The sequence below is a fragment of the Marmota monax genome, unplaced genomic scaffold (genome assembly GCF_021218885.2).
Source record: "Marmota monax isolate L192 unplaced genomic scaffold, Marmota_monax_Labrador192_F-V1.1 WCK01_AAM20220418_F8-fsc00072, whole genome shotgun sequence".
Taxonomy (NCBI): Eukaryota; Metazoa; Chordata; class Mammalia; order Rodentia; family Sciuridae; genus Marmota; species Marmota monax.
Window position 1 is genome coordinate 9,112,336 of NW_026692356.1, and position 27,612 is coordinate 9,139,947.

The 27,612-nt window shown below is 36.8% G+C and overlaps 1 protein-coding gene across 3 annotated transcripts; it reads right to left on the bottom strand.

Moving 5' to 3' along the window:
- Positions 1-1,529: 1,529 nt before the first annotated feature.
- Positions 1,530-27,132, bottom strand: Rbm17 (RNA binding motif protein 17). Of its 3 annotated transcripts, XM_046442381.2 has the most exons (14): positions 26,960-27,132; positions 24,466-24,534; positions 22,968-23,111; positions 21,583-21,720; positions 17,247-17,363; positions 13,073-13,239; positions 11,435-11,532; positions 8,086-8,142; positions 6,790-6,931; positions 3,755-3,918; positions 2,717-2,790; positions 2,162-2,260; positions 1,976-2,048; positions 1,530-1,822 (listed from the first exon to the last, which is right to left on the bottom strand). In XM_046442381.2, exons 4-14 carry the CDS (start codon positions 21,703-21,705, stop codon positions 1,719-1,721), a joined length of 1,218 nt encoding a protein of 405 aa, XP_046298337.1. In that variant the 5' UTR covers positions 21,706-21,720; positions 22,968-23,111; positions 24,466-24,534; positions 26,960-27,132; the 3' UTR covers positions 1,530-1,718. The 3 variants fall into 3 exon arrangements, with proteins under 3 accessions (XP_046298337.1, XP_046298338.1, XP_046298336.1); XM_046442382.2 differs by lacking the exon at positions 22,968-23,111; XM_046442380.2 differs by lacking the exons at positions 22,968-23,111; positions 24,466-24,534.
- Between the last annotated feature and the right edge of the window lie 480 nt (positions 27,133-27,612).

The following is a 27,612-nucleotide window of genomic DNA, read 5'->3' on the forward strand; positions in this document are numbered from 1 at the left end:
AGGCAGTGGGTTCAATTCTCAGCACCACATACAAATAAATAAAAATAAAGGTCCATCAACAAAAAATACTTAAGATAAAACGTTGTTTTTGTTAATAAAAACAGTAGAAAATTCTTTTTTTAAGAAGGGTCAGAATATTCCTTATGTCTCCAAATCAAGTCCATGAATGTAAAGAAATGTCAAATTCTTTCTCCCTAAAGGTGGCAATACCTTTCATGTCATAATAATCCAAAGAGACAACACAGACTCACGTCCTTTAGTTGCCACTTCAAGAAAGTATTTGTACCTTGGGAATGCAAGGTACAAATCACAGGCAGGAGTGTTTCTTGAAATACTTCTTGCCCTGGCAATGAACCTCAGAACTGAATACTTTTATCTGTTTCCTCTTCTGTGATCCTGCTAAACTTTTAAGCCATTAGGTAAATGCACTTCAAAGGCACAATTTTCCACAATTCCAGAATTATATTTGGTTGGCAGTAGAGTTAGGTAGCTGACAAGGCTGAATTTTTATAAATTTTGAAATTACATCCAATAGAATTTACATTATTGTAAATTTTTCCAGTGAAAATCTGCCATTTCCAAAACATAGTTGGGCAATGTACCTACTAGTGACATGGCTCCCCAGCTGCTCACTCGCATAGCCAGCCCAATAATCCCCACTAAGAAATGGTAGTGGAACAGTGGAACACGGGTGGCAAGCACAGGCAGAGGCTACAGCAGGGCTGAGGTGAGCCAGGGGTAATAACCTGTCATGCCAAGGCAATCCAGGTGCAGGCTGGTACAGATGCCTGTTCCACAAAGTGCCAAAGCTTGGAACCCCAATCATTCACAATCTGACAACCTCAACTTTCCACTTCCCAGGAATAGTGGGAAAATTTAAGTGGGGCAGACCTGAATATAAGTCCATGTTCAAAAGTACCAATAGCACTGGTACTTTCCCAAATGCTGAACAGCATAAATCTGGGCTAATAGTGTTGACTCAAGTGCTATATAAACCCCTAGACTAGGACACAAGCAGCAACCCCTCCAGTCCTCTCTTCTCCTGCAGGAATTCAATATGAATAGAAATTGAACTCCCGATTTCCATACCTGCATACTTCATAAACCCATCATGAACTCTACATTCTAACTTAGCTTAACCACAAATGATTCATCCAAACATGTCATGGTAGGATCTGAACTATTCTTTAACCTTAGTTCAGGCTGCAAAGAGTTTTTCTTGGAGTCACTAAGAATTTGTAAGAGAAAACAGACATTTTTACCTTTGGCAGGTTGCCAAGATGATACTTCATAATAGAATTTATGAAGCTACAGTCTAGTAACTTGCAGGCTTTATTAAAAGGGGCGGGGGAGAGGGAGAGGGAGAGAAAAGGGATAATTTAATACAAATCCCAAGTCCCAGTACTTTCTGGATTTTTTTTTAAATATAAGTGCTGCATCATCACTGAAGCAATTGAGAATTACCATGAAATCCCAATCAAGAAGAGAATCAACCCAGAAGTTAGCAATAAAAAAGAGAAGCACACAAGAATTTTTAAAAGTATTTTTATACTATATTAAAAAAATCACAAAATAAAAAAGAAATCAATCAACATATATCTTAGAAGTCCTTCCAAGAGTCTCAGTATTCAACAGCCACAGAGGCCATTGCCTTTTTCTGTCTTTGCTCAGTCTGCAGCTCATTTAGGGATCATCAGAGATGACTCTAGTTCTTAAAATCAAACTTGTTCCGCCAAATCCAAGACCCTGAATTTATCCAAATTGTAGAAACATGCTTTTACCACCCTTCCACCAAAATACCTCCCATTCAGATCAACAACAGCTAAAAGGCAAACAAAAAGACAGTCAATTAATACAGGTATCCTATAAGACAATGCATTAACTTTAAAATAAACAAATAATAACTTTAATTACAATGATTAGGGTCACAAATTCAACTTTTAAAAATTCTTTAATATTTAGCTATGCAGTTTACCTTTAATTGCCGATTCCACTCTCTCAAATTCTAAAAATATTCGTACTGCTTCATCATCAGGGGCACCGGGAATCTGGAAAAGAAATTAAAGTACAATGAGTAAAGTTATCAATTGAGATATTACTTGTGTTGAGATATTACCAACAATAATAACAACAACAAAAAAAAAACCCAAAACCCTCTTACTTCAAATATCACACATTTTCCAACTTTGCCATATTTTTCACATTCTTCCTTGGTTTCAACTTCCAAGTCTTCATCTACCTCTCCTGCACCAACCATGTTCTATAAACAAACAAACAAAAAATCAACTAACAAGTATAATTTACGAATACGTAACAGTTTCATAATCAAGAATATTTTTCAGTGTCAACTGTTCTTAATCCCAAATGACACAATAAAAATCTATCCTTCAAGCACCCAAAAGATGGCATTCCTTTACACAAACATTAGGCTTTGAAAAGTTACATCATACCAAAATGAATGAACTAAGTGGAAGTTCTAGCAATTTCAAGTATTTTAAAGTAATTGGTCATTGATGTCTCAAACACTGTATTTAGCTAAGAAACGAATCTAAAAATCAGTATTATATGGGATCCCCAAAGGCATTATTTGCAAAAGTATTATTTTCAGTTTCATTTTTAACTTTTATATTGGTAGAGGTGAAAGCATATGGGATAGAGTAGAATAGGGTGACACAAAAATCAAGGTAGACAGGGGTTCCTTTCTTTTGCTTCTTACCCTCAGTAGGACCACTTTAGTAGGACACTTAAGTATTTCAGTTAATGGATTTGAATCTGACTTCTTGGATGCATCTGTATCAAAACATCGTGAGACATGTTATAGAACTATTATAATGACTAATTCCAACAGCAATCTCCATTATTTATGTCACTAAGACATACAAGCATCTATACAATCAGTCTCTGCTACAAAACATTTGCTTTGCTTCGGTATGTTTTCATAATATTTTTTGGAAGTTTCTAGCGTCTACCATTACCTGAAATTTTGTGCTCTTTCCGAAGAGCTGACAGAGCATATGGATTACAACCCTTACTGGTGAGTTTTACCTTGGAGTTAAAAGTCCAAGATCACTAGCCTAGGACAATAAGCAGTTAATTATCTAGCCACTTGCTAATTCAGATATTATCACAAATTGGGATAACTGTTGGCTTTTGGTACTAACAATTACACTGACTGGCTGCTTCCTATATAAGCTATGCAATAGAGCTACCAGAAGTGTTTTTTCCTATTTTAGAAAAGGGAATTCAGCTAAGTTAACTCAAAATCAACTCAATTTTTTACTTAAAATGCTATGTTTGTCTCATTCCCAAATGTTCTCAGTATAAAATGACTATAAGAATCAAATGAAAATAAAAACACCAATTAGAACAGACTACAAAGTAATATAAGATCTTATAGAGCAAATAATCTCTAAGAAAATGAGCAACTACATCTATAATGAAAAGACAGGAAAAAAAAAGAGCTATTGAAGAAGATGGAGGTAGAGCAGATATAATCACTGATAAAATGTGCATGTCTCTAATCTACATGCTATGAAAACAAATATTTTATCAAGTTAAAAGGACTCTGTCTAGTCAAGGTAGGTATGAACTTATTTTCTCTACCTCTATTCTGAAAAATGAAGATCATTCTCAAGATTCTTGTCTTCCCAAACAGAAGTAGAAGTGCATCATTCACAAATTATCGTATTTTGCCAGAAGGGAGGGTTGATCTCTCCCTCTGGGTTGAAGGATCGAGGCTTCTCTGTGAACTTACCCTGAGACTCGCCCTTCTCCGTGGCATCACCCACAATGATCTTGCCGCCCCGCTTGCTGGTCTTCTCCACTGACAATGCAGTGCTCAGCCCCTGCTCGTGCTTCCCCAGACCCTGGCCTTCCCGGAAGCCATACTTCTGCATGATCTTATGTGCTACTGTGCCACTAGGAGGGGGAAAATGGATAAGGATCCTTACAGTAGATATTGTCAACTATAGTATAAGTTGGACACCACAATAATCTCCTGGAGAGAGAAAGTATAAGTTCCACAAAGGTCCTGATGAGGTCACATACAATTAACAATGGGTAGGCCTTCAGATGGAAGCTGTTTAGATGGAAGATGTTTAGATCAAAGAAATACAAGCTGGGTGTGGTAACACACCTGTAATTGCAGTGGCTCAGGAGGCTGAGGCGTAAGCAACTCAGTGAGAACCTATATCTAAATAAAATACAAAATAGGGCTGGCAACGTGGCTAAGTGGTCAATTACTTGTGAGTTTAATACCCGGTACTAAAAAAAAAAAAAAAAAAGACAAGAAAGAAATGTAAGTGTAATCCAGGATATCCTTTGGTTAACTCTCGGGGAAATGCTAGTTTCGCTAGTACTCCTGTTAAAAAACACTAGACTTCTTATGTGTTCCTGGATCTGTACTACTACATATCCTATAACTAGACTTACTTAAAACAGTGGTCTGTAAAAATATAAGTATGAAATTTCAGATAATGAAGATAACTATATTTTTCTAAATAACAGTATATTTCCAATGAAAAATTTTTTTTATAAATGAAAGAACCCTTATGAGATCATCTACTGGATAATTATATTTTCTTATGACAGATTAGGTATGGCCCAACCCAGAGCATGGGGAAATGGTCAACATGATATTTAAAAACCTACTACTAACCCCCAAATCCCTTGGGGGGCTGAGGCTCAAGAATCACAGGTTTGAGACCAGCTTCAGCAACTTAGCAAGATCCTGTCTCAAAATAATAAGTAAATAGGGCTGAACAGCCTAAAACCTTTCACCTTCCACTGTGAGGTGCCTGGTGGTCTCAAGGGCACTTTCCAACAAAGACTGCTGCTTAGGCTTGAATCACAAAACCTTGCTTCCACTAGAATTATACCTACCTTTTTATGTATTTAGTTCTTTTTAGATTGTCTTCTGAACAAGCTATTCCAAGGAGGTAAAAAAGAAAAAAAAAAGAAAAAGAAAAAAGAAGGAACTGTATCTTACTTTCTTTTTGGCAGCATGAGGGAATGAATCCATGGCTTCACATATGCCACTCTACCACTAAGCTATATCCATAGTCCTTTTTGAGATAGATTCTAAGTCACCCAGGTTGGCCTGGAACTTGGAATTCTCCTTAGGCTCCCAAGTAACTGGGTGCCCATGTACCATTGTGCCCCATCCACTCTGCATGTTTCTTTCTTTTCTGGGAGGCAGAGCGGGGTACTGTGATTGACCCCAGGGATGCTCAACTATTGAGCTACATCCCTAGTCTTTGTTGTTTTTATTTTAAGACAGGGTCTCACTGAACTGCCCAGGCTTGCCTTGAACTTGCAATCCTCCTGCCTCAGCTCCCCAGGTTGCTGGAGTTATATAGGTATACGCCATCGCACCCGCCACACTGCATGTTTCTTAATATAATTTAAATATTAAATAAGTTAACGCTTGTTTAAAAGGGAATTAAACTTACACCAGTAATGGCAATGTTCTGCATCTACTCTGTCAAATACAGTAACCATTAATCACATATGGTTACTGAACACTTGAAATAAGACTACTGTGACTGAAGAACTAAAGTTTAAGTATTTGTTTTTCAAATTAATTTGATAACCACTTATGGCTAATAGTGACCACATAGAACTGCACAGGTCTAGGATATAGAACACAAAGAAACTCAGGAATTCAAAATGCTCCTGAGATGCACAAATGCCAGTCATCTACATTAACTCAGCAGCTACCTGAGGGTTTTGAGAACCAAAGCAGATGCAAAGATGTACAGTGGCTCACTGTGATTATCAAGTATGACTGTCTCATTAGTAGCATTTCTATTACAGGTAGCACCCTGTCAAACAACACAAACAAAGACCTCAGTGACACTGCTTCATAGCCCCTTCACAGCATCAGAGTAAATAATATAAAAGATTCTCTTATCTGAAATGCCAAATCCAGCAGGGTCAAAAAAAAAAAAAAAAAAAAAAAAGTAATTCTTGGGGCTGGAGATGTAGCTTCACGGTAGAGCACTTGCCTTCTATGTGTAAGGCACTGGGTTCGATTCCTAGCACCACATATAAATAAGCAAATAAAATAAAGGTCTATCAAAAGCTAAAAGATATTTTTAAGAAAATTCATAAATCTCATCTGAATACCAACCTTAAACTGATTTTTAGACCCTGGCAAACAAACGTCCAATTTTTGCTCTACCACCCCCACCCACAAACCTAGGACCTCACGCATGCTAAGCAAACATTATACCACTGAGTTAGACCAAGGTTTTAAGTCAATAGTATATAACCATGACCTTACCACAAATGACCTATTTTGTCAGGAAAAGAAGATGTGACTTACCCTTTACAGATAACTGAAGAAAGCTCTAAATCACTTTTTTTTTTCAAATGTTATAAAAATGGACATAAGAAATTATCAGAAACTTATAATGATAACATCTAAATCAATCAAAACTTGTATTAGCTGTTTTGGAGAAAACTGTACTATCTTGGAATGTACTTCACATAACTTGAACACTAATCCTTGACCAAGGCACTTATGTGACTGAACACACCCAAAGTTTCTCCTATAAACCAGAATGGCAGGGTCTCACTGGGATGCTTAGCACCTCACTTTTGCTTAAGTTGGTTTTGAATTTGCTTTGTAAAATTGATTTTTTTTTTTTTTTTTTTTTACCTCCTGCCTCAGCCTCCCAAGCTGCTGGGATTACAGGCATGCGACATTACACCCAGCCCCAACATTATTTTACACTGTTTCTCAAACCATTTTTACACTTTCTTAAATGAAAACACTTAAACCAATACCCCATGTTAGCAAGGAAAGAGTTGCTAGGCCCGGTTGGAGATCTTGGTCTATCCTGTTCCTCATATACTGGCGGAGGAATAGCAGCTTTGGAAGACTGTGATCGAGGTCTTGAGTCCTCTTCATAAGGAAAATCTCGGGGTACTATTGGAGAAAAATAAAGTAGGTTCACAAAAATACTACCAAAACTTTGTGAAACTGTACTTGTATCAGTTAATTATCTTGAAATGATTTAGCCAACACTTTTGTTTACCACAAGAAAAAACTCTCAATTTATTGTCTCTATATTTTTTAACCCAAAGTAGAATAACCTTCTGATTCTAACTGCCTCTACTTGTTCAGATCCCCATTAAATGTCCTCTGACATCCGAATGAAATGAAATATCCTTTGGAGTCCTCATTTAAATGACAATTCTTGTGTAAATCATTAAGATTTCCTGTATGCGCCAAAGAGATACCATATAATTTTCAGCTGACTCCCATAGCATCTGTGTACCTGTCTTAAGACTCCAACTTATTATCTCATTAGTTTCACAGATCATAAAGCTGTTTGAGTCAGGGACCATACACTGGAGCAATGGTTTTCAACCCTCATTACACATTAGAATCAAAAGGAAGCTTTAAACTACCCAGATGCCTGGCCTCATTCCCAGAGATTGTTTTCAACTGGGGTTTACTGTATGTCAATTATTTTCACATAACAGATATTTAATGATATTTTAATAGTACAATAGGTATTTAAAAATACCATGGATAATTATATTTTCTTATGACAGCTTAAGTATGGCCCAACCCAGAGCATGGGGAAATGGTCAACATGATATTTAAAAACCTACTACTAACCCCCAAATTCTGGATAGCTCAGTGGGAGAATAAGCGGTGGGAGGGCATGTTTTGGCAAAGTATCTAAAAGGACACTCACCTGTTCTGAAACAATTGGGGGGGGGGGGGAGATCAACAAAGGAAGGCACTGCCCTCTTGTGGAAGGTCATGAATATACTCAACTCCAAATGAACCTAACATGAATCTTGGGGAAAAAAATTGATTAAAAAAATGGATTCTACTCTATAAAAATTTAAGCCTCAGAGCTTAGTATTAAAAAGGCTTAAGTATCAGGGATGTAAGGGAGCAATAGCCCCAAACCACTGCAGCCTCCAAGGTCAGAGCTAGGGGAGTGGTGTGCAGGTTGTTTTGCTCTAAATTCAGGAAACTGAGGGTTTCAAGCTTAAGATTTCCCACAACTGGGTTAAAAATTTGTATTGGGGGGTAGGGAGTGGGGGAGAAAAGGATCTACATACGCTCTTTGTCTTTTTCTACAAGAGAAGTAGGTGGGGCGATGGCAGCTCCTCCCATACCTGGAAAAACAAATGTAGTGATCAAAGGAGGGAAAACATTTCAGATGCCAGAATCCCAAGAACTGTGACACAATTCAACTGTCATATTATCCACCCATACCATACTCCCAGAAGCAGAAAAGAGCTGCTACTTCATCCCTCCTTCTAATATCTACTTTTAGATTAAACATCTAAAGATAAGATGAAAAATACAGAAAACTGGGGCTGGTGCTGGTGTTGGGGCTGAGTGATAGAGCGCTTGCCTGGCACACATGAGGCACTGGGTTCACCGATCCTCAGCACCACATAAAAATTGGCAACACCTAGAGACAAAATTGTTTTGTTTTTTTCAAAAGGCACTCAAGAGTCCCAGAATATAATTGCCAAGTGAATTTTTAGGCAAAACTACACAATCCAGAGAACCAGTAGTTACTTAAAGAGAATAACTCAAAGTAACATAACTTATCACTTGTGTAATAAGATACACATACATGACTAGAATATACATGAGCTCATCTAGGCTTCATAACCCTTGGAAACAGGGGTTTCCAGTTTACAGATGAGAAAATAATCAGAGTGAATCTATCAGAGCATCTGTTTGGAAGTGTGGATCCTGGTTCCTGAAAAACCTGTTAGATATTGTCACTATTCCTGCTTGTGTTTTCTGGATGGAAAATGTAGAGACAAAAGAACCAAAAGATGAGAGAGATTGTTTCCATTTGCCATCTGTCAATCAAAGGACACAAATGGAGATTATACGAAATTTTTATTAGGGATAAACTATACATAATGCATATGGCTTAACCATCAATGAAATAATTTTTTAAAATACAAATTAAAATTGGCTACAAAAGTATTCTGCATGAACACAAAATGTTTTACAATGGAAATTACTCTAAAGCCAATATAGATGCATAATAATTTGACAGGACTGAATGACAGCAATTATTTAAGGAGAAATATAAACCTGAAAAAAAAAAAAAAAAAAACCCTTCTTATATTTCTTTTTTTTTTCCTTTTTCTTTTTTTATTTTTAGATATTTTATTTATTTTTTTAGGTGTAGATGGACACAACACAATGCCTTTATTTTTATGTGTTGTGGTGCTGAGGATCAAACCCGGGTCCCACCCATACTAGGCGAGCGCTCTACTGCTGAGCCACAATCCCAGCCCTTATATTTCTTTTCAATCTTGTTATTAAGACCAAGAGTGATTACTGATGGACCCTGACAAGAAAATTAGTGCTAGTAACTTCAGTATACTGAAAACTTGCTACTATCAGGTTAAAATATAAGCATCAACTATTGATAGTAGTACAATAATCTGCAAGGGTATATTCCAAAACATTCAAATGAATATCTAAAATCTCAGATAACAATGAACCCCACAAAGACTATGTTTTTTCATATACCACACATATCTATGATAAAGTTTAATTTATAAATTGGGCACAATGAGATTAACAATAGTTAAATAGAATAATTATAACAATATATTATAATGAAAGTTATGTGATATGATCTCTCTCAGAATACCTTATGGCACTATATAGTAATTTTCAGAACTTAGTTGACAACAAGTAACTCAAAACTTCAGGAAATGAAAGGGCGGTAAAGTGGGACTATTGTGTACATCATGAATATAATGCTGCTACTTCTCTAATGTTAGCCAAAAGCCAGTCAAACACAAAGCCTTTCATTAGAAACTATAGTTCTCGATAATGTTTAATAAATTAAAAAAAAAAAAAAAGTCCTCAATATAGAAAGCACACCTCCTTCCAAGAAAGAGAGTCAATTTTTAGACTGGAAAAAGGAGATCTACAAATATTCAATCTATAAAACATGTTAATAAAAAACAAACGTTGATTAAGATAATGGACATAAAATGTGTAACACAACAACTGATAAAAACAGATACACTTAACAAATGTTAACATTACACCTCATTTAAAAAAAATTACAGTGGCTAATAGGGCTCAGCATATAGTTAAGTATAAATGCATTTAATTCACAATTTACATTTAAGAATTTGAGTTTTAAATCATAAACTTGTTCTTTTAACTCAACAGGTTATTTTTAAAATTTAAATTCATCCTAAAACACCCTTTTCTTTATGCTTGGGAAGACTATTCTCAGCCAAACTGCTCTTCATATAACAAAATTACATATGTAGCAATATGACAAGCTTCATGAGATTACTCATATAGATTTTGTGTTAAAGATACCATATTATAACAAGAGTTTCAGGCAAAAAAAAGATCTTGGATAAGGCAAAAATATGCCTCCAGGTCTCTCACCCTTACAATTGGAGAAGGTAAAAGTGCCTGCGAGTGAGTTAAAGGAGATTATCTACAAAAAGTATTTAGAACAGCGCCTCCTATCTAGTATACAAATAAAAGATGTCAAATCCCTCATTTACATTTAAATCTGGGGAGCTGGGGTTGTATCTCAGTGGTAGAGCACTTGCCTAGCATGTGTGAGGCACTGGGTTCGATTCTCAGCACCTCATATAAATAAACAAAATTAAGGTCCATTGACAACTAAAAAAAAAAAAAAAACTTAAATCTCTCAACCAAACTAGTCAACTAAATCAAGGAAATCTCAGCAATCAAAACACCATGAACTTAGAAGCTAAGCTCTCCATTCTCTCAATCCCCTTACATACTGCTGGTAGTTAAGAATATATCTTTTTAAAAAAAAATTTTTAAATTGTTGATAGACCTTTGTTTTATTTATATGTGGTGCTGAGAATCAAACCCAGTGCCTCACACATACCAGGTAAGTGCACTACCACTGAGGCCCAGCCCCAACTCCAAGAATATATCTTAAATACAACTACAATTCTGCTTACAAACTGTAGTGATGGAAGGGGCCTTACAAAGCACCTTGTGCTAATTCCTGTTTCCCTGGTGACAAGTAAAAGAAAGCAACATTCCAAGAAACCAAGTGTTTTCCTCAAATCCATGCATGTTTGTTATTAACATGCTCTGGAGATGGTGTCTTGATTCAGTGCTGACAATAACTGCAACTAGACTTTAGAAAAGAGGCAAAATCACTGCACTGCAGATAAGGAAAAGTAGAGGAACAGATTTTATGCTACTTTCAAAGTAATAAATAAATGTTAGAAAGTTTGTGAAGCCCAAAGGATAATATATGAGAAAACAATATAAGCTGAAACTGTTATGCAATTGTAGACTGCTGGGATTCTAAAGAAAAAAATTACCTGAAACAATGTCAAATGAACAATTCATCAAATTAAGTGTGCAAACAGAAGGACTGTGCCATATTAAACATTATTTATGTTCATGCCTTACTTCTTTTCCTCCTTTCTCGCTCATAATCTTCATCTTCATCAGAATCTGGATCTGGTCGCCTTGAAAACCCACTAGCTTCGTGTCTGTCTTTACGCCTCCTGTGATAACAAAGGAAACCAATACTTATCACGGATAAATCAATTTTCAGATATGAAGCTGGAATGAAGTCAACTTGACTTCCTCTTGGCCAGAAAATATCTAAAACCTCTTTCACAATAAATTATTAATTTGTGAGGTGGGGTTGAACAACAACCAATTAAGATTAAAGTAGCAAAAGTATAAAAAGTGAGAAAAATTCAAAGATAAACTGAACAAAACTTAATAGGTGCCAGGTGCAATGGCACATGCCTGTAATCCCAGCAGCTGGGGAGGCAAAGGCAGGAGGATCACAAGTTCAAGGCCAGCCTCAGCAACTTAAGTGAGTCCCCTAGGCAACTTAGTGAGACCATGTCTCAAAAAATAAAAAGGGCTAGGGATATGGCTCAGTGGTGGCATCTCTGGTACCAAAACAAAACAAAGGAAAAAATAGGTACATAAGTATAACTTGCAAGAAAGTTTTCTTGACTTTTAAAGCATATAAATATAGTAATAGCTTAATTAATTAATTTTAATTCTCTAGGATATGTATTTACTCATGATCCAACAAATGGGAAACAAAATATTAGCATTTAATATATTAATAATTTGATATTAAAAAAATTAAAAATACAAATACTTATCCATACTTTTCAAAAACATAAATATAAGTTTAAAAAAATTCCATCTGAGGGCAGGGGATATAGGTCAGCAGGAGAGTATTGCTTCCCACACACAAAGCCCTGGGTATGATCCCCAGTACTGGGGGAAAAATAAAATTCCATCTGGTTCAAAACTAGAAAGAATAATATTTAAGTATTTCAAAGAGTTATAATTTTAGGAGTCATAGCATAGGGGAAAAATATCCTTCAAAATCAGATTTTTATTTTTCTAACTTACCCAAAATTTATACATTAGTTTTTTAGCATTTATAAAAGAACTGCTGAAGGGCTGGGGTTGTAGATCAGTGGTAAAGCACTTGCCTAGCACGTGTGATGCACTGGGTTCGGTCCTCAACACCATGTAAGAATACATACATATAGGGCTGGGGTTGTGGGCTCAGCAGTAGAGCACTTGCCTAGTGTGTGCGAGGCCCTGGGTTCAATCATCAGCACCACATAAAAATAAATAAATAAATAAAACAAAAGTGTTTTGTCCAATTATAACTAAAAAATAAATAATTTTAAATAAACAAATAAATAAATAAAATAAAGGTATTGTGCCCATCTATTACTTAAAAAAGAACAGAACAAAAAAACCCACAACCATTGGAAGGACTGGGATGGAGTGTAGCTCAGTGGTAGAGTGCTTAGCTCAAGGTCCTGGCTTCAATCTCCATTATTGTCCCCCCTCCCACCACCACCAAAGGAACTGCTGTAGTTTGCTATCAGGGTGGGATATAACAACAAATTCTTAAAAACAATGTGATTCCTTCTGCTGATTAGTCAAATCATGGTAACCATGGTAACTAACTTCAGTTCTAGAGTTAGGACTATAGTTCATTCATTAATATTGTAATGAACATTTCAATAGCAAATTATTCAAATCCAAGTGAAATCTTACTTTTCCCTTTCTTCTATTTCCTTCTGTCTTTCCAGCTCCCGTTGCCTCTGTCGTTCCTCTCTTTGGCGCTTCACCACTTTCTCATAATCATTAGGAAACATAGGATCATATTCATCAGCTAAGGGAATTAGAACTTCCCCTGCAGAAAACCCACTGGGAACAGGGTCCTGAGGAAGGTAAAAATATCAAAGTAAATATCATATTTATATCTCAAAGTTACCTTAAAGAATTTTAAGGTCAAGAATGAGATAAAAGAGACCCTAAAGATCATGTAGGACCCAAATACAATTTTATAGAAGGGAAAACAAATGCCTAAGAACACCATACCTAGCTAGGTGGCAGCAGAACCTTGATAGAGAATGCCACCTCTTAATTTAGCACTATTTTCATAATAGACTATGGTATTTATCAGGAACTCCTATATAAGACATCACTAACTAAAATTTTAGACACTAGCTCTTCGAAGCAAAAAAATATTATTGCCAGGAGGTGCACACTTATAAGTTCAAGGCCAGCCCAGGCAACTTAGCAGAAATCTGCCTCAAAATAAAAAATAAAAAAGGCTGGGAACTCAGTAATAAAGTTGTTACTCAGTAGTAAAGCATCCTTGGGGTTCAATCCCTAGTATGGGATTGGTGGGGGTGGGGGAGGGAGAAGAAATTATTTATGAAAAGCATTGAATAACTTTAAAAAAAACTCACAAACAACAATCATTCTTAAAGTCATCATTCAGTAGAATAACTTTAGACTGTTTACAGAAAGTATTTCTGTTTACAGAAAGTATTTCAGAAAGTATCCTCTTGCTCTAAATCCTCTGGAATACTCACTGCATTTCAGGCACCAAGTTTGACACAGACATAATTTTGTTTACAGCATCATAAATTTTTAAGGCCCACTAAGATTAGATATGACAGCATTTTGTATTTTCTCTAGAAGCTTGGACTGTTCTTTGAGGAAAAAGGAGTAGCCTTAAAAAATTGGAAAAACAAAAGGAAGGGCACAAGTGACTAGAAAGCACACTACTGAAACAAACTTTACCATGGGTGGATAGCTTCAACCTGTGAGCTTAGATGCAACAACTTTCCTTAGACTCCAGTCGTTCTTTTCTTAGCTTTCTTAGCATAACTCTTCCTTATCTCTAAAAATAAGTTGCTTTCATTGGTTTACACAGAGGCCTTGAATAAGCACAGGTTAGAATTAGTGTCCTTAAGTGTTCAAGTCTTTACCTCTTTCAGAAAGTACACTATCCAGTAGTATCACAGCCAAGAAAACTGTATGTAAAACGTATTTTGTATTGAAGATCAAAACTGATATGAGGTCTGAGGTTGTAGCTCAATGGTAGAGCACTTGCCTAGCACCACATAAAAGTAAATACATAAAATAAAGGTGTTGTTATCATCTACAACTAAAAATATTTTTTAAAAACTTTATATGATCAACATAGCTTGTATTCAATATCAACAGATCTAAATCTAACTATTACCGTACTATATTATTGAGGTTTGCAGTTCTGCATTAAAAACAAATGCAAACCACTTCCTTATGACTAAAAATTAGGAACCTTTATAATCTGGTAAAAGTGATCAGGAAAATAACCATAATCACCATCTAGGTCCTATGACTGGAAAATTTAACAAGGGGCTCCCAAAGAAGCCATAAATTCGTATTCAAATAGAAGATGTTTTCAAAAGACAAGCACATAAATGAAATTTCTTTTTAGTCATTAAGACTGGAGAGTGAATTAACAGTCACTCACTCAATATATATAATACTATTATCACAATGTACCCAAGAGAACAAATTGTCAACATGAAGGTTGATTCTTTGTCATTTCAAAATTTGCAGGGAAACAACTTTTACATTATAAACCCTGCTAAGCTTAATAATGACCCGCTCTCATCTCTTAAAGTACTGTGGGTTGACCTAGGACCTTACAAATGCTAGGCAAATGCTCTAATGCTAAGCAACATTCCCAGCACTCATTGACCCCACCCCCATAAAAATTTGAGATAAGTCTCACTAAATTACCAAGGCTGGCCTCGAACTTGCAATCCTCTTGCCTCAGCTTCTCAAGTAGCTAGGATTACAGTGTACATCACCAAGCCTGACTTAAACCACCCTTTTTCAAATGTTTTAAATAAAGCAGGACTGGGGTTGTAGTTCAGCAGTATAGCGCTCGCCTAGCACGTGCAAAGCAGTGGGTTCGATCCTCAGCACCACAAAAAAATAAAGGTATTGTGTCCAACTACTAAAAATTTTTTAATTAAAAAAAAAAAAAGAATAAAGCAGCTTGCTCAATTAAAAAAAATTAAAATGTGAAAACCCCCAAACTGGGGAGGGAAGAGTGTAATAAAATTAAAATACTGATATATTGTAGGTGATACTGACTACTGTTAGAAACAAGCTGGACCTAAAACAAACCAAAATAACTGATAAACCATAGAAATAACTGATCTCTTAATTGCCACCTTAGGAAATCAACCCCCCAAAAATAACTATAAACATAGCAAAAGCTCTCTGTAGAGTTCACTAAAGTATTAACATATAAGTAATTACAATGAAAAAGCAGATCTAGATGATTCCCAAGTTAGGATATACTTGTGTAAATTCTGATACATTCACCTGATCAGTATATTTTACCATTAAAAATCAGTCATGAAAACTCTGTGTAACAAGAAAAAAAAATGCTTCTGATTAAGTGGGGTGGTAGTGGAAAACAATATTATAGGTGTTAGAATTACAATTACAAAAAGATGATGAACCAATTTTTTATTAGATATAGTGAGAAAAAAATAGGTATCAAATTTATGAGAAAAAGAAATGTTAAATGACTAAGAATCAGCAAAAAGCTACTTCCACTGAGGGTGGAGGTATCTGTCCTCTTGAGGGACTTATAGCCCTCAGAAGCAGCACCAGCTTCTGTGGCCAGAAAAGGTTACCAAGAGCTAAGCGGCCACCTATCTCAGAATGAAAGCAAGAAGCAAAAAACCCTGGGGGGGGGGGGGGGGGAGAGAGAGAATGCAGCCAGGACAGTGTCTCTCAGTCTGATTGGCCCTTTCTAATGAAGGAAGGAGGAGAGGGACCATGACATAGGGACCATGGCAGGGGTATTTTGCTTGGAAAAAGTCAACAATAATAGCATTATCCATTATTAATCTTTTGACTTTCGTCAAGCAATTTTGTGCAAAGCACAAGACTGTTTATAGGGGCTGGGGATGTGGCTCAAGCGGTAGCGCGCTCGCCTGGCATGCGTGCGGCCTGGGTTCGATCCTCAGCACCACATACAAACAAAGATGTTGTGTCCGCCGAAAACTAAAATAAATAATAAAAAAAAAAAAAAAAAAAAAAAAAGACTGTTTATAAACTACCAGTTGTATTATTTGAATGCCATCTGTAGAAAGATAACTATATACCTAAAGAGTGGACATATTTTAACTACAGTTTATACTAAATTCTTTGTACTTTATATTGCCCAGTTTTAATAATTTTGAGTTATCCTTTTAAATCCTTATTAACCCAGCTTATAGAGAGCTCACCATATCTGTTTGTTTTTAAGCTTACGTAAAATCACTGGGATAATAAAGGTTGGTGTGGTAGAAGATTTTGTGTTTTTCTCTAAACCTCTTCATTTTAATAAACCTCTTTATTTTAATCCACAGTAAAACAATAAGCACCAACACTGTTGATGACAGCAAAAATTAGAAACAACTCATCCAAATTATAGTACATTCATATTAGGCAATACAGTGAAGCCATTACAATGATCACACAGTCCTATATTTCATGAATAGTCATAACACATTAAGTGAGAAAAGCAAGTTAGAGAAGAGAATGCAGATAATGTTAAGTGAGAAAAGCAAATTAGAGAAGAATGCAGAGAAGCCATATAATAGAAAGACATTCTGAAATTCAAAGTTTTTAATTTCTGGAGGGTAGGACTGAAAAATTGTTTTTCTTTTTTGCATATCTCTAGTTTCTAATTGTTCTATAACTATTTTAAATAGATGTTTTTAAATTGAGAAAACAAAAGCAAAAACTAAGTTGGAAATAATACTATTTAAAGGCCTATTGAATAGACAATCTATTAAAGAGTGACACACATGTAAAACAAAATTATATGAAAAGCAGGAAAATGTTATCAAGATCACAGGTACACAGGGGTATACGGGCTTACCTTCAGGCCAGCTGCTACATGTGGTGGTGTGTCCACAATTTGCCTGTCATCTGATGAGCCACCTCGCTTTAGATCAATGACTGGGGCAAGAACGGTACTTTGTTTTGTCCTCTGGCTCTAAAATCATCACAAACAAGAAAAAGTACACTGAAGTTTCAAAATAAAATTCATACTATTTGCAACATGTTTTTTCTGGTCTCAAAACTTTTTGAGACATGTGAAAATCATAATCTCAAAACAACAGCCTTTTTAGTCAATCATTGCTATATCATACACTTTTTCTTTTTAATTTTATTTTGAGACAGGGTCTAGCTAGTCATGTAGGCTGGCCTCAAACTTGAAATCCTCTAGCCTCAGGCTTCTCAGTAGCTGGGATCACAGGAGTGGCCAAGCACCCAGGAATCATACAGTTTTCTTCAATCTGTTAAGAAACACCAGGTTTCCTCCAGTTTTTCTGAAAGGTTTATAGTAAACTTAGTCCCGGTGATTTAAATTTACATGTGAAAAATGTGAAAGCTCTTTCAACCACAGGATGATAAATCTGCAGCACATTACACCTTAATTTTGTGGCTCTTTCACAAAGAATGGGTATGTTTTGATATAACGGGCAAAAGATACTTAAGGATTAGTGGCGTTTTCTCTCCCGCTAGGATATATAATCCTTCCCTACCTCTTTTACTATGAACTTGTTCCCCAAAACTATGAAAATTCTCCCATGAAACCAAAATACTTTTAACACAATAATGCCTCTGTATCATTTCCTATCCAATTCATATTCAGACTTTCCAAACTGAATTATATATATATATATAAAATATGTGTCTTTTTTTGAAACAAAAAAATCAGGATTCTATCAAAGTTTATGAAACTAGTTTGATTTATAAAGGTCTTGATTTAGAACAGTTCTTCTTTTCTGTAGTTACTACCACCATCATCTCCTTCCTTTTTTTCCTCTGATACTGTCTTTTAAAATGCTGCATAATCTGGATCTAATAACTTCTTGGTGATCTAGTTTAACTTATTCTTCTTCACCCTGTTCCTGAAAACTGGACATTAGAGGTTTGATTTGGTTCAGGATAAGGCTTTTAGTTCAGAACACTTCACAGTGAGGACAGTGTATTTCATCTGCAATACACCAGCAGACATAGTGTATGATGTTGTCTACCAGTTTATCAGGTACCCGGGAATTGCGGTGACTCATATGCAACAAAACGTAATCCAATGATCAAATATGTAAATCATAAAGTGAACACCAAAAGTTAACTGACAGGGGGTGTTATTAGGATCATGATTTTTCTATTTTTTTTTTCTATTTGGCATGTATTTTTAAAAAGAGATACAAATGAAACCACGGTTCCATATTTTACCTACAGGTAAACTTTTCTCCATCAAATACCTTTATACATTTGCTTAGGTTAAGCTAATACTGAGTAATTCATTAAACAGCCTGAGAATCAATGCAATGTAGTTCAACTTCCCTTCAAGAAAAAAACCATACATATAGTAATCTCAAAATTTTTATTAGAAAGTAAAAATGATTTATCAAGCAACGTTTTTTTTTTTTAACCAATTAAAATCTTCTGGAAATCTCAAATCTCAAAAGAGATTTGTGACATTAAAATACTTGGAGAAGTAAAAAGACAAATATAAATTAAAAAGACTGAAGTAAACACTGAAGTGGGTATACACCGAGAGCTTAGACTTCATATAAAAACAATTTATTAAAGCATAGGTACTAGGGAATGAAACAGACCAAATTATTCTGTTATAATTGTGTGCATGTATAAGAGTTAATAATGGTGGGACTTGCTAGACACAGAAAGTAAGGAAGAATTACAGCGGGCAGGAAGAAACAAATTATCTGCCATTTAAAAAAATGGGTGCAAAACCCGTCAACTTTTAGGTTGGCAAAAAAGAATTATATAAATAATTTTTTTTTTTGGGGGGGGGGAGTGGTACTGGGGATTGAACCCAGTGACTTGGGCATGTAGACAAGAACTACATTCCCAACCTCCAAGAAGTATTTTATACTCAGTCTGTCCAGTTATATCTTTTGTTGGCTTCTACTTTCCTATTTTGCTACCATCCATTAAGATATTTCAATAATTATATCTATTTAGAGATAAAGTTTATGTTAGTAAATATTAAAATTTCCTGTTGGAGTCATTTCACAAAAAAAGATTAGACTTTGAAGAATAAAATATACTAGCCAAAGTGGGGACACACACCTGTAATTCCAGCTACTTGGGAGGCAGAGTCGGGAGGAGCACAAGTTCAAGGCCAGCGTGGGTAGCCTAGCAAGACCCTGCTTCAAAATAAAAAATAAAAAGAGCTAGGGAATGTAGCTCAGTGGCAGAGTATCCTTAGGTTCAATTCTCAATACCACAAGGGGGAGGGAAGAATGAAATACATGAAAAGGTATTGGTATTATAACCTAAAACCTTAATTATGCTCCTTATGTACAAAGCAAAATTTACATGAAATTTAGAGATTTTAAAATTTTTAAAACTCTGTTTTGCTAACCTTTCTTTCACTTGCGATGAAAAAGTTTGCTTTAAAAAACAAATGTCTCTTCAAAAAACAAAACAAAACAAAAAAACAATAGTGGGAAGAGAATCGAAAAGTTCAAGGACAACCTCAGCAACTTAGCAAGACCTTATTTCAAAATAAAAAATAAAAAGGACTGGGGATATACCTCAGTGGTAAAGTACCCCTATGTCTAATCCACAGTTAAAAAAAAAAAAAAAACTTGGGGCTGGAGTTGTGGCACAGAGGCAGAGCACTCGCCTAGCATGTGCAAGGCCCTGGGTTCAATCCTCAGCACCACATAAAAATAAAATAAAGATATTGTGTCCAACTATAACTAAAAAAATATATTAAAAAAAAAAGAGAGAAAAAAACCTAACTTCAAAATACCTCAATCTGGTAATGATAAATTTAGAGAAAAACAAACAACAACAAAACTAATCAACAGAACAGAAAAAACAAACACAAATTTTAAGACAGTGTTGCTTCCACTATGGGTATCCTACTCCTACTCTGTGATACCAAACAATTGAATATAAGTACTTCAGTGTATCTACTGATGCTGTGATAAATGAAAAACAAAAATAATTAGAATTTTAAAAATCAACTCAGTTTTATTTCCTTTACAGCCCTATCTCCTCTGCCCAAGACTGGGTTATTTTGAAGGAAATCCTATATGAAATAATTTTATCAGTAACTATTTCAGTGTGTATCTCCTACAAAATTTTTCTTTCATTACTGCCTCCCCTGTTAAAGAGATTTTGTGTGGGTTTTTTTGGTTTGTTTTTTTTTTGGTACTGGGAATGGAACCCAGGGGTACTTTACCACAGCCACACCTAGTCTTTTTTATTCTGAGATTTCACTAACTTGTTTAGGGCCTTTCCAAGTGCTGAAGCTGGCCTCAAAACTTTGGATCCTCCTGTCTCAGCCTCCTAAATCACTGGGATTACAGGCATGTTCCAATGCACCCACCTTAAGGAGACTTTTAATACATTTTCCCCTGCTCCGTGACATTTTAAAACTAAAGACATACTACATATTTATGTATAATATTTATATCTGTTCTTATACACAAATATAAATACAAAGAACAAGATCTTTTTATCCCTTAAAGACGGATATTAGCCCCATTAGAGGGAATATAATCTCTATTACGGATGTGTGCTCTGAAACATAAGGACCCTTAAACAATAAGCAAAGCATAATACCATTTTCATTCCTAAAAATATTCAACAAAAAAATAACATTTTAATAACTACCTAGTTAAATATGTGTTTTCAATGTTTAATTATTTCAAGGATATTGCCATGTGCTACACATACACAACAGGAAATAAAGCAATTCCCATCCAGACTACCTAAGCCTGATACACTCATCACCATGTGAGCCCCAGTGATGTATACACAATAGCTTATTTTCTAGAGCTTCTTCTAAAGCACCTGCAACAAACCAAAAGGATGCTACTTAAGAATTCACACTCCTGAGGCCCCAGCCCAGAACCAGAAAGTACCAAAATGTCAGGATCATAGCTATAAAATCAGCATTTATTAACGAAATAATAGTGCTCAAAATAGTGCTCTCACTGTGCCGAAAAGTTGAGAGCACTATTTTTCTTCATTCTTATTCCAGGAAATAGTTCTCAAGAATCAGGAAAAGCAAAGAGATCTTAAATACTTCATACCTCTTCCCCATGACTATCTCATATTATTTATCCAATAAAAAAGCAGAATACTCTAAACCAAACTATTTTAACCGTAATGAGGAACATGCTCTGCAGACTTCTGATTTCCCTCTCTGGGCTTGTTTTTACCTTTGCTTGAGTGAGAGCTGCTTTCTTCACCTGAAGCTGAGACTGCAGAAGTTTAAAGTTTTTGGACCAGCCTTCTGTTTTTGAGTCACTGGTCTCTACTCCCAGGTCATCATACAGGGACATCTTTTTAGTCTAATGCTGAAAGAGAAGCCGTATGGAGATTAAAAAACATAAAATACAGTAAAGATTTTGAACCTTTTCATGGACAATTAATGCCATGAAATTTTAGAGGTAAAAGGTCCAGGGTCCTTCAACAAGAATGGCCAAGACCCCTAATATCACCAAGGTCGGGTTCCTAATAATACATGAAACTATACTCATGCAACATTTCACAAACAGTCCTGTAGAGTTAATTTTTTTCTATTAGATCATGTAGTCAAGTAATTCATAAGTAAAATTCTTCAGTTCTACAGAATATAATGAGGTAAGATGGAAGTTCAAGATTCATGGCATTATTAAATATACAGCCAATATTTTAAGTTTCATTTAAGTTAATGGCAAAAAGTACAAACTTTATATAAAAGACCAGCTACCAAGTTGGTTTAGCACAATAAGGAAAAAAATTAAAACACATTCCTAGAAAAAAAAGAAAAAGATGACAGATCATTTCACAAATGCTGTAATTTTGTACATTATGATTTCTGAGGGAGTAGATGCACTGTATCTTAAATACTGTGACCTCCTCATAACCAGAGATAATCAATAATCTACATAAGATTGTTGCAATATACAATACCCTTGCAAAACAGAGAAATTCATAGTAATAACAAGAAATGGTAAGGGTTATACATCGTGTACAACCACAGAAGTGTAAAGTTGTGCTGCAATTGTGTATAATGAATCAAAATTCATTCTGCTGTCACATATACCTAATTAAAATAAATTTTAAAAAAGAAAGGAAAAGAAATGGTAAGGGTTAAGCATTTGCTAAACCTTTTCAGGCCAGGCATATTAAATGTAGTTATCAGTACATTTACACTCCCCTACCACACACACACCTGTTGGAGTTTGACTCAGGACAAACATTCCTTTTGGTGAATTTGTATTTCTCAGACCTCCCATTATAGATATTCTAAGGGGATGCTACCCCAGTGACTTCTCTGACCTTAGTTCCACATTGCTTTAGGTAGGGAACAAGGAGCACATAAACTTTTACTGGCTCAGAATGGCTTTTCTGGTCTCATTACTGAATGAAGTCAGTACTTTAAGAAACAATTGCTTTTTTTTCCCCCCAGGTTTCTTTCATTTCTTCATTCGTGAACCCTGAAATTACTCAAACTTTCTCCATTTTAATTTTAATTTTTAAACAAGAAGTGTTGAAGCTGGCTTTATTAGAGTATATGGGATAAAAATGGAGGCAAATCTATAGATTATCCTATACTCACCAGCTCAGATGACAGCAGTATCCCCAACAGGGCAGGCCCACTGCTTTCAGAGCCAAAGTCAAAGTTTGGTCATACTGTGACACTAGGCTTAAGGCAGTAAGGCCAAATCAAGAAGTAATGAACTCCATCTCTTGGCAGCTACAGCTGAAATACAATCATGCCTTGAAAGGTTTAAAGGGAATCCCCTGGGGATCTATTTCTAAACCTATTTTAAACTATCCTACTGTAAACTATTTCATGAAAATCAAAATCCAGTGTGTTCCGTCCACTGCTCTACTCCCAGACCAAGATCAATGTCTAACCCAGCACTAAAGAGGTAATTAGGCCAAATGTACTCTCTACTTGCAAAGCCCTCCCAATCATCTCACTAGAGATTTTTGGCCAGAAGGAAGATCACTGCATCAAATGGCTTCTGGGCTTCTGTTTCAGCTTTTCTTCCAGCTCACCTAGATTTCAAAACTCATTGTTTATAGATACACATCCCTGAACTTTAACCCGAAAAAAAAAACAGATCAGAGCAAGGAAAAACAATACCAAATGCCCAACGTTACCACTGTACTTCTCAAACCTACATCAAAAATGACTTTACCTTTCATCTAACTTAATCTTTTGAGCCTTTTTTTAAATTCATTTGGTTACCAAACTAAAGCCTAACAAATCATGGTCTCATATGTTCCTTTTTATTTATTTATTTTTAAAATATTTTTACTAGTTGTTAATGGACTTTTTTTTTTTCCTTAATGTGAGGCTGAGAATCAAACCTCACAAAAATCACATGTGTGAGGCAAGTGTTCTACCACCAAGCCACAACCTCAACCCCCTTTTTATTCTTGAAATGGCAAGAGAAGACAAATGCAGTCTGAAAAACAAATATAAACAGTAATGCTTTCTTGAAATTCACAAACAAAGTTATGACCAAAAAAAAAGCAACCCAAACCAAACTCTACTTTAGATATGTAACTCTCAATATTTCTTCAAAAGAAACACTTCTGGACAAAAAAACACACTCTATTATAAAACTCCCTATTCTATTTATGTGATATTTTTTCCCCTGAATCCTGTTCTCATTATTACCTTGCTTTCTTTTTTTATATAAGTTTATTTACTTAGATTGAGTTCATCTATTTCTTAAGATGTGTATATAGTTAGCATTTATGAATATACCATACTTTAACTTTCCCCACTGCAACCAATGATATATAAGTGCATTAACAAGACTCTACCAAGACCCAAACTTAATCTAATTAATGTAATATTACTTAGATGACATATTTATTTCATGAAGTCCAGTGCTAAGGAATAAAAAGCAGAACATCTTAACATATGGATATACTGTAAGAAGCCAAGATCAAATATAAATAAATACAAGTAGCTGATTTTTATAATTCTTTAAAATATCTGCTATTTAGTTCTTGTTTATGGCAGCACTAAGTGTTGATCACTTCATCTTTCAAGTATGTCTCAATTTTTAAAGAAGAAACAATAAACATGTTCCTACCAGAATTAAACACGAATGACTTTTCAAGATTCCATTTAAGCTGCAAAGTGTTTTTCAAAACATGTCCAACTGGCAGGAGAAAAGAACATGGAAGAAATCTTCTCAGAAGCATCTCACTTATTTTTTCCAAGGACATCTTAGAAGTCTTTAGTGACTACTACCCCCACATTAAAATTAACTATCCATGATTAGTTTTCCTTGAATATAACTAGGTATTCACAACAGCAGTTTTTGTATATTTTGCTGCCTAATAGTTTACACCCATCTGTCTCTTCCTATACAATGAACCCCTGAAAAGTAGGGATTCTTTAACTCTTCATATTTATATCTCCAGCTTATCAACATGCCTGGAACACTGTAAGCACTGTATAAATATTTTGTAAGTGTTTCAGAGAATGGATAGAATGTGCCAATTCATCTATTTAAAACAGGTTATCATGAAATAGTAAGATCTACAGATCTGCCTTCTAAGGACACAGGTAAGTAGAATTGGTGTAATAAAACTTAAGTTGTATACACAAATTAATGAGAGAAAACTACCATTACCATACAACTAAATAATGAGTGCAGGTCTGAGATCTGAACACCTAAAGCAGTAGGCTTGGTAAGAATAAATTTTTTTTAATCACTAAATAAATATTCAATCATAAAATGAGACTTGCACCAATGAAGCCTGAAGAATATGGCAAATGTACACAGAAAGAAACAGAAACGGAAATAAGAAGCATGGTTCACTTTGATGTTCACCCAATATACAACTATAACATGCATCTGTCTCATGTATAGTTTTTATGACTTTTTAAAAGAATTTAACAATTTTTCCTATAACTCTTCTTCTGCTACACTTGTCACACTTTAGTATTTCCTATTACTCTGATGCTCTGCTATTACCAAAATAACAGCCCTGAGTGTACTACAAACCTCTAAGAGTCACCTATAACTTGGGTGTGTAACAAAACAGCCTCCTCCTATTTACTATCGTGCAGGGTTTGAGGGGTTATTGATGGAATGAGGTCTGAAAAATTCATGTGCAGGGAGAAGCTGGAAGGTAATTAAAACAAACCAGATGAAAAAAATGCCAGTTTATACAAAGCTACATTTAGGAATGTACAAGGATTCTCTCAACATTTCTCTACAAAGGCTCTTTGATTCCACAGAACCCCACAATCAAAGCTGCTCTTCTCTGTTCATGTTTCTTTTACATCTTGTTTTACTTTTTCATTTTTTCTATCTCACAACCTACTCTCTGTCCTAAACCGTGCAGCATGCAGCACACCGCTTATTAAACTCTAAAAATAAAACGTTATTTGTTTGGGTTACCAACATGTTGCCTCCTATTTCCTACAACTCGTTATTCCACTCAAAATGTCGGCAATCTTTTTTTCCAGTAAAAACGGGTAACTGGGTTTCACCCTCCACCTGTTGCAGGAAGACAGTGCTCATCTAGCCATCCACTCGAGGAGATGCAGAATCTTGCCCTTATCTAGGAAATCCTAATTCTCAATCCATATGTCTGGCTCCAGCAATAAGAAAGAACGCACCTTACTCAAAGGCGCTCCCCTATCAACCTCTGAGGTCCTCCATGAGCTGACCTGGCCACCTTCACCCTTCTCTCTGCCTTACCTGAAGTTTCCAAAATGCCCTGCGGTGCTTAACTTCTGCTCTTATTTCCTCTGAAGGGGCTCTTTCCCCCACTTCGCCCTTTTAACAAAACACTTCCAAGCTTCAAAATACGCATCGCCTCCTCTCTGAAGCCTTTCTAGATCCCACTCTATTCCTCAGACCAACAGGCCTGAGTTTTCAAGCCTCGTCTTAGAAACCAGACGCCAGAGCAGGGACAGAGCTCATTCAACCTGCAGCCCCTGGTGGCAGCACACAGTGGGGAACGAGGGATGCTCAAAAACCGTCCGAGCACTGGCCGTGACCGCTAAAACACCGCTTTAAAACCAGGGCCACAGCGGTGGCGCGGCCGCCACCGTCCTCCTGCGTCCAAGAGAGCCCCGGTTTCCCGAGAGACGCCAACATCCGCAGCCCCTCAGAGAAAAGCGACTCGATTCCTTCCGTTCCCCGAGCCCTGGACTGCTGTGCGAGGCCACAGAGGGGGCGGTCCAGGTCACTGGGGTCCAGTGATGGGCGGCTTCGTCAGGACGTGGCCCGCGAAGAGAAAGACGCGTTCGTTAGTCCTGAAGAGATCTACACAGACCCGAGGAGAGGAAGAGGCGAGGCCCGAGGAGCTCGGAGGCAGTGGAGGCGGCGGGCGAGGGAGCGGGGGCCGGGACGCGGCGCGCAGGAAGCCAGGGACCCACCCCGAGGCGGAGAGAGGCCGCCAGCGGACCCAGCCGCCGGGCCAAAATACGCCCACCCCTGATGCCGAGGCCTAAAGCCGCGACCTCAAGTCCCGCGCCGCCGGGGAAAGCGCACCCGCCCCGGGTCCCGGGTCCCGGGTCCCGATCCTGTCAGGCCTCTCGGCCAGAACCGTCGGAGCGCAACTTACTCGGCCTGCCTGGCCGACTCTGCCCATGGGCCACGGCGGCGGCTGCGCGGAGCCTGGCCGCACACCGCTGAAACCCGCCGACCGTAGGAGCCCACCGCCACTCACAACCTCTGCTGACTCCGAGGGGCGGTCCGCGGCGTAGGGTGAAGGAGCGCGGGCCTCAGGAGAGCGCGTCTGCGTCTGCGCCTGCGCCTGCACCTGCGTCGTGGGAGCCTCGCCGCGCTGCCTCGCCACACTGCTCCCGTCACACTTCCCCCTGCCGGCTGGAGGATCGAACCGCACGCTCCCCTCCACCGGCCTTCTCTTCTACCAAGAGGTGTCACTGTGGTGCAAGGTTTCGAAATTCCGTCAGATTTGCGGATCGTGGCAGTGACACCAGAGGGAAGGAGGAGAAAAGGTCTATGGCGTTCAGAACCCTTGGTTTACAGGTCAACAGTTGAAAATAGATCTCCAATAGGCGAGATGCTGCAAAAGAATAGCCGTGGGCACTGAATTAAGTGTAAGGCTATGGAAACGTGCCGAGATTAGCATTACAGAAAAGAGTGTAAATATTACAGTGTCGCAGTTTTAAAACTGTGCAAGTTACAAAAAGTGGGGGGAAGTAGAAAAGAGACTTCGTGTGAATATAATTTTCACATCTTTAAAGGCAGAAA